At 38.2% G+C, this 8,513-nt stretch overlaps 1 protein-coding gene across 1 annotated transcript in view; it reads right to left on the reverse strand.

Annotated features, from left to right (window-relative positions):
* Positions 1-8,313, reverse strand: part of LOC113432366 (NACHT, LRR and PYD domains-containing protein 12-like) — a 42,476-nt gene extending 34,163 nt beyond the window's left edge. The window contains exons 1-3 of the mRNA XM_087958879.1: positions 8,022-8,313; positions 5,860-5,898; positions 2,308-3,991 (exon numbers count right to left, since the gene is read on the reverse strand). Coding sequence (XP_087815005.1) covers positions 2,308-3,991; positions 5,860-5,898; positions 8,022-8,292 — 1,994 coding nt within the window. The 5' untranslated portion in view covers positions 8,293-8,313. The remainder of the gene's footprint in view (positions 1-2,307; positions 3,992-5,859; positions 5,899-8,021) is intronic.
* Positions 8,314-8,513: the final 200 nt, after the last annotated feature.

Here is an 8,513-nt window from a genome sequence, read left to right on the forward strand (position 1 = left end):
AGCCTATTGCTGTGCCAGAATGGTTTTTTCTTCATCCTGATTGGTTGGGAGTCTTGGTCTGTGTTTATTGGTCTCGGAGTTTGCTGTGTTCTGCTTGATTGGTGTCTCTAATATCTTCTGTCTGTTTTTTGGCTCTTTTTGTATCTTGATTGGCTGGCAGCATTGTGTTGCTTTAATGGAGGCCTTTAGTGCAGCCCTGGCCAATGCCACCCTCAAACCCAAACTATGGTTAAGATACATCGATGACACATTCGTGATTTGGCCCCATGGACAAGAAAACCTAAACAATTTCCTAACACACCTAAACAGCGCACACCCCAAAATCAAGTTCACCATGGAAACAGAAACAAACAAACAACTACCATTCCTAGATGTACTAATCTACAAAAAAACAGATGGCACACTAGGACACACCATATACCAGAAGAAAACCCACACCAACCGCTACCTCAACGCCCAATCCCACCACCACCCAGCACAGATAAACTCCGTGGCTAAAACACTAATTACCAGAACCAAACGCCTGGCAGACAAGACACACATTAAGACTGAACTATGCACCCTGACTAAAGTACTGACAGCCAACGGCTTCCACAAAAGCAAAATCACCAGCTTGATCCACAAAAACACACTGAAACATAATAGAGACCCAGAAGATGAACAGACCTATGGAACAGCTGTCCTGCCCTACATAAGAGGTACTACAGACAAAATTAGTAAGGTACTACACAGACATCACATCAGGACTGCCTTCAAAACAGACAGAAAAATAGCAGCCATCCTTAGCAACCCCAAAGATAAAATTGACCTGGAAAACCAAGGCATATACGAAGTCCCCTGTGCATCATGCCCGGCCACATACATTGGACAGACCAATAGAAGAATAAGCACCCGCCTGGATGAACACAAAAATGCAGTCAAAAAGCTGGAACACACTTCCTCACTAGTCCAACACATGGAAGCCACAGGTCATAGCATCAACTTCAATGGCACCAAAACCCTGGCCACTATAGAAAACCCTAATCACAGAATCATCAGAGAAGCCATAGAGATTGAAAAAGACCAGAAAGCATGAACAGAAGAGATGATTCCACCAGGCTGTCAATCATTTGGAAGCCTGCACTCACAAACAAAAAAATCTCCACACCACAAGCCAGGCAAACACCTGGGCACAAACAGATCCCCCCTGATACCTCCAGCTCAAACACACCCCAACCAGGCACCCAGATGAAACCCAGCTTCCTAACTAATGATAGCCGTCCATTTACCCGAAGCCAAGCTGCACTAAAGGCCTCCATTAAAGCAACACAATGCTGCCAGCCAATCAAGATACAAAAAGAGCCAAAAACAGACAGAAGATATTAGAGACACCAATCAAGCAGAACACAGCAAACTCCGAGACCAATAAACACAGACCAAGACTCCCAACCAATCAGGATGAAGAAAAACCATTCTGGCACAGCAATAGGCTGCCCCAAATTCAAATCTGAAACTACTGTAAAAGTCTGACTCACAGACGGACACAATACAGAAGCCTGATGATGGCAGATGAGATTCTGCTGAAACGTTGCTACAACTTTAAAAGAACTACAATGACGTGGGAAAATACCGAACCAAGCCGAACACCATACATGTAAGTACCCAAAAACTTAAGAAAACAAATATATATATATATATATATATATATATATATATATATATATATATATATATATATATATATAAATCTTGAATGCCATGTGTGTGTGTGTGTGTGTGTGTGTGTGTGTGTGTGTGTGTGTATATATATATATATATATATATATAATCATATCATATTTAAAAATGATTAATATCAAAATCTTGTTTTATGGGAAGACTTTAAAAAGGAAAGTTTCCAATCAGCCTTAAAGACTGTCACTGTTGAGCTATAAAGTTTTTGATTGATTGATTTAAAATGAATGTAGCTCTTATTTTCAACAGCAATTGTCTGCCTGAACTTGAGCTGAATTGAGAACTTCCTGGTGATGCAATTATCATGCTCTAAGTGCAAGTGGGATTGATTCGTATTGGCCTGACCAATGGACAACTGCTCATTTGAAGTTAAACATCCTCTCATCCCAACCAGTCCAAACCATCTCTTGTCTTCATTGCTAAGGATTGAGAGCTCTCTTTAACTTAGCTGTTCAAAGACATTTATGCATACTTCTAAGAGGTGTTTTTCTGATCTATTATTATAGTTGACACAGTAAGTTAGAGAATAGTGGAGTCAGGATCATAAACAGAATGGGAATTTCCAAAGGATTATAAACTTTCAAAAATACTTACTCAGTTTTGGGAAGAAATAATTCTCCCTCTTCCTGACATGAAAATATAGGGAGTTCAATAGTGAGATACCCCAAATTCCGGCAGTGTTGTACACAATAGGCCAGGATCATCAAACCCATATCAGAGTTGCACTGAAGATTTATATCAGTGACACTGCATAAGGCATCGCTTACAAAATTGTCATCTTGTGTCTCATATAAATAAGTTAACATATCTTTTTGCCAATGGAATGTAATTGTTTTGTCAATTTTATATTTCACCCAGTTTAATAAGAACACTTTATTTTTAGGACAAATTTCCCATTCAAATTCTTTTTTCAGCTGCCTCATTCTTTTTTCTTCATTTAAAAAACCAAAAAGAAAGCGAAATCCAACTGCAAAATCACGCCTAAAAGGTTGATGACTTTCTAACAATGTCTGGAAATTTTTATTCTGAGTCTGAGAATGTTGCTCCTCTCTTTCGTCTAGGATATAAAACAAAGCAGCAAAAAACTCCTGGAAGCTTAAGTGAATGAAGCTATAGGTTTGAATACAATCAATGTCCCTTTTGAAGAGATTCTGATTCAGAAAGAGGGGGAGGGAGTCTCCTTGATCTAAATTGTGTTTCCTGACTTCTTCTTTCATAAACATTATTTGCTGTTTCAAAACACCTTCTGCAGCCAAAGCGCATAAGCCTTTCACATTTGTTTGGACATCTCGTTTGGATTCTTTATGGTGAAATTTTAACAAACTGGAGAAGTACAGTATGTAGATTGCAGTGAGGGTACATGGTGCTTTCTGAAGATCCTTGCCTCTCTCCATCTCTTGTTTCATCACTGTGCAGATGATCCAGCTCACAAGGGGAATGACACACATGGTGAAAAGCATGTCATTTTGTTTCACAAATCTGAAAGCTTGCATTGCTTGGTCTTCATTTTCAAAAAATTTGTAGAAATATTCTTCTCTCTCTTGTGTGGAAAACCCCAATATCTCAAAATTGCGTGGTTGTTCTAAACATCGATGGAGTTTCTCCAAAGCCATTAGTCTTGTTGTGATTATAAGAGAGGATTTAGGAAGCAGCTTTTTTTTAAACAAACTGCTCAAAATAATTCTCACTGGCTCTTTCTTCCAGGGATCAGTGCAAAAGTAGTTTTCAGACTGATCAAAGGAATACCTTAATTCATCAATCCCATCAATTATGAACAGAAGTTTCTCTTCATTCTTCAGTATGTTTCGAATGACATTATTCACTTCATGACATTTGAGCCATTCGCTTGAAATTATTTCTACAATACTAGTCTTCTGGGACTCTGCATGAAGATTTATTTCTCTATTGCTAATATAGAAAGCATAATCAAATTTGTCCTGGTAAAGTAGTTGAGAAGCCCAATCAAACATGATTTTTTTGGTCATTATGGTTTTTCCAATTCCTGCAGCTCCTTGCAACACAACAACTTGTGGAATTAATCCATATTTATCAGGGTTAAATAATGTTTCAATGCTGATTGAAGACTCAGCTCTTTTGCTGATGATTTCAAAATGTTTCCTTCCCATTGCCAGAATTTGATTTTCCCTTTCCTCTTCAGATGGATGATAATCTAGGACGATTAGGTTTGAGTATCTCTGGTTTAGGGGCACATATTCACCAGGAACAGCATTAGGATCTTTGATTGTTGCAAACAAATTTTTAATGTAGTTTCTGTAATCTAAAGGAAGAATTAATTTAATTAGACTTGTGAAAAATAAGGCCTACACAAGATATCCAATTAACTGTTTTGCCTTTGTATTTTTTCGTGAGGCCACCCACATCTGCCCTCTGGATTAATGTGTTGAGGGAAATTGTGGGATATTTTGTTCATTGGTTTGTCAGAATAAATGCCAATGGGCAAATACTTGTTAATCAATACATTAAACAGTTCTCATTTCTTAATTTTTTTAAATATACATAATGTTCCTCGAAAAATTAAATTAAATATTAATAGGCGAAATAAAGATCTTTCTGTGGACATTGGTAGATGAAAAACTTTACTCGTTACTCTCTTGGAATATAAGAAATACTCTCAGAATGAGTGTAATTTGAAACATACTTCACACTGAATATGGATTATATTTTATTCGCAGAGAGAAAACAGACACAAACACAGACTAACACATAGATAATTGATTTAAATATTTAAATATTTGTTTTGTACATTTCTATGGGGTTTTTCAATTCAAACTACCTATTTCAAAGTATTTTTGAAAAAGATGTACTTATTACCGAAATATGTGGCTTGGGTTTCCCTAATTTTGAATTACACTGTCAGCCTCCATCATGCTTACTTGCTGTCAGCTGCCATAGAATGGGGAGGGGGGAAGTTTGGCATTTTTTTTTGGGGGGGGGGGAGTTTTCTGGAAAGTGGTGATACCTTCTGTGTGAATCAAGGGGGGTGGAATGTTCTCATACTTCACTGCAACTGCATGGATATGTTTATGTTCAGCCAAGGTCAACCTTCTCGGCATACCAGATGGGGGAAAAACACCTGAAGATGTACCCCACATGACACCATAGGCACTGGAGAATGGACATCCAGTCTGGGTCCTTGGGGAAGGGAACTTGGGATAACTTTCAATATGTAATTTCCACGCCTATTGCCTCAGATCTTGCTTTTCTTTCATTGCTATCACTTCTAACTCAGTAAAAGTACCTCATCTCTACAAACATGGAATCGGGGGTTTTCTTTCTTGGGTTTTAAATGGAGGTACGTATGACATAGACCATTATACATGTATTCTGATGATACCAAATATAGAACAACTTCATTTAGTATAACTTCTCCTTCCTATGATCTTTTAGAATATTTGGATGTGGCATTCTTGATAGCCCTGTTTTCTAAACATAATAGATTAGAAATAACCCCTGTTGCTATTACATTGCTAAATATTGTGATATATTATTTCTGGAAAATTGTATTTTGGTCCTCTTTCTTATACTAAATTGATACAATACAATAATCCAGTCCTTATAATTACTTTTTTGTAAAGTGTTATGTGGAAGGTTTAGATAGATGCTTGTTTTTTTTATTTTAGACGTTAAGGAATGATAATTATGAGATTTTATTATTTCCTTTGTTACAGGACAAATACATTTTTACTTCAGCATTCCACTGGCATTAATTACAGCTACAGGTAGTTCTCACTTATCAGCTGCAATTGGGACAAGCGACTCGGTCGCTAAGTGATGCAGGTATAAAGAGAAAAATCAGAGACCACACCTGACTTATGACTTTAGTTCCAACTGTGGTTGTTAGCAAATCACCACAGGGGATTAAGGATAATGTCATGTGACCATGATTTGCAATGTTCTCCCAATTTCCCCATTGACTTTGATTTGGGAAGCTGGTAAGGAGCATTGGAAACCTCCTCTCCTTTCTCTTTCCTATCCTGTCCTCTCCCTCCTCCCCTTCTCATTCTCATTTTCCTTTTCCTTTTATGGTCCGCACTGTAAAACCACCCTGGAGTTTTCCCCAACAAGATTTTTGGGATGATTAATATTCACAGTAGTTTGCAATCATTTAAATGATTCCTGCCATACCTGATGAATCTGGAAGTTGGTGGGCATCAAAATCTGCAACTGAAGATGGACTAGAATTAGTGAAATGCACATTATAAATATGGCTAAATCATAGAGCAAACAGGTAAATAGATATCTTATTTAATAATTCCTATGCTTTTCTGTCCATTTATTTTCTTCTTTCCACTCCTTGCCTTCTTTCACAGCTCCCGGTTGTTTTGAAGGACAACTGCTATTAAATCCTCAGCTATTAAAACACTGTTCCTGCTGGTTGGTTAATGCCTCCCAGGAGACCACATTTAGCTGAATCCAAAAGATGGAAATTGATTTTTGATGGAAGTGAATGATTCCCCCTACTTAAAAGGAAATGACAGTTAACCCATCTTCTTTAAGAGCTATCACTGAATCCAGTGGAATTGTGGACAATTTTAGTCTGATCTACAAACTTTCATTTTTAGGGAAGATGATAGACTTGTAGCTCTGAGGAGCACTGGAGGAAATAATTATTCAGATTCTTCACACTTGTGTTTCAGGTTGGGATATAACACTGAGATGGTATTGCTTACATTTATGGATGACCCCAAAGATGATAGTATATTTAGGGATAGGATTCAAATTTCTTAACAACCAGTTATGTGGGCGTGGCCTAATTTGTGGGTGCGGCTTGGTGGTCATGTGACTGGTTGGGAGTGGCTAGATGGTCTTGTAACTGGGGTGGGTATAGCTAGGTGGTCATGTGACTGGAAAACCAAATATAAGTGGTCCTTGCTTAATGGCCAGTTGCTTAGAAAGTGTTCTAATTTACGACTGACCTCCCCAGAGCTGTTTTGGGAGTTTTGACAGCCATGCTCTCTCTCTCTCTCTCTTTTATGACCAGTTACAACATCCCACAGTCACGTGACTGAGGTTTTCTATGTTTTTTGCCGGTGTCCCAAAATTCCTTCTGAGTTTCTTTTGCCAGTTTCTCACAATTCCAGTTAAAAATGCCCATTGGGGAAAAGGAACTTGTTTAACAACCAGTGTTCACTTAATTTCCATTTTTTGGATTCAGCTAAATGTGGTCTCCTGGGAGGCATTAACCAACCAGCAGGAACATGGATACAAAAGATGGTGGGATTCACCCCTCCTCCCAGGAACTGAGCCACCTCCTCAGCCACTTCCTCAAGGCTAACTGGCTCAGATGCTAAGACAAGTTGGCTTGCACAGTGACTGACCGACTGTGTGGGAGATTTTGCTGAAGAATCCACATGCACCACCAACTGACATCTGAGTGAGGCAGAGAAACAGCATATTGTAGACTTTGAAATGAGCTTACCAATAAGGAAACATCAGGAATTTTGTTCTTTTTATATAGCAAAGCTTCCCTTGTCAGGAAGGAGAAAAATTAATTTCACTCAGCTACTTCCTATTATGTAGAATAGACTTGTGTCCTCACCCTTGAGCTTCCGCCCATCCTCTTCTAGGAAAGCAAGATGTGGACATGAGTGCTTCCTGGTTATGTCAGCCAGCAGGATCCCCTAATTCCTTCTGCAGTACCTACATGTGTATCCTATTTTTTTTTTCTATATGTGGATTGTGGGGGTAGACATCCTTGCCCTCTAAATGGTGAGGGTTTCTGGTGTTTGGTGAGTGTATCCCACATTACAATCCTCTTCCATTTACTCTCCAAGTATGCCTTAAATTTGGGAAATTTTGCATGCCATCTTCATCACATCACCAAGCTCCCAACCTGGATAATAGTTCCTTTGGTTTGTCCAATTTTGTATATGTCTCTTTCAGGCGTTAGAGTTTTAAGCTTTAAGCTCAGTGAGTTCTTCATGTTATGTTTATTTCAGATAAACATAAACTGGGTTTTGATCACCATTGACAGCTCAATGTTCAATATTTTCAGCCTTCTCTAGTCTGAATGAAATTGCAGCCCCATAAGTCTTTGGGAAAGGGTGAGTGGATTCTGTCCTCATTCAGGAATGCTGCTATTTCTACATAGACTGATCTGATGCCATCCAATAGTATCAGGCAAACTAAAGCAGTCGTGCAGGCTGCAACAAGGCACAAATGGATTTCTTCCAGGAATTAGAACTACAGTAGTTCCTGGACACTTCTTGGATCCCTAATTTAGGATTTCTGGTGTATGTAAACTGTTAGTGGACAGAATATTTCTGTAATATGTTGGGCTTTCTTACCTTTCTGTCCAGTTTCTTCAAGGTCTTTTGCAAGATCATTTCTATTGCATTTTCGAAGGACACAAATTAACACCTTTAGAGCATCTTCTCCATAATGTTGAATCAGCAGATCTGTAACTTCTTGTTGATCAGCTTTCTCCAGTGAAGCTCCAGGAATGTTTGGTCTTCCATTATAATTAATAGAATTTAGCCTCCATTTAAATTTTTTAAATTGCATCGCAAGGAGTTCATTCAATGCATTGTAAATATCTTCTTTCACAGTGTTATTCATCTCTGCTATGAGGGATTATACCCAGTCTAAAATTAAAAGTAGAGAATTAAACTAATATGGAAAATGAGATCTGAAGGGAACACGATTAAACTAGTTAGCACTTTCACAAAGGCAATAATTTCATTTGTATAGGTTTGTGTATGTCACCTATTCCATACATTCTAAGCAGGTTATATTCCTAAAATATAGACAACATTCATCCTGACCTGAAGTGGCAAGAT

The sequence above is a fragment of the Notechis scutatus genome, chromosome 1 (assembly GCF_049901735.1).
Source record: "Notechis scutatus isolate UNSWTSFEM ecotype Mainland chromosome 1, rNotScu1.2, whole genome shotgun sequence".
Lineage (NCBI taxonomy): Eukaryota > Metazoa > Chordata > Lepidosauria > Squamata > Elapidae > Notechis > Notechis scutatus.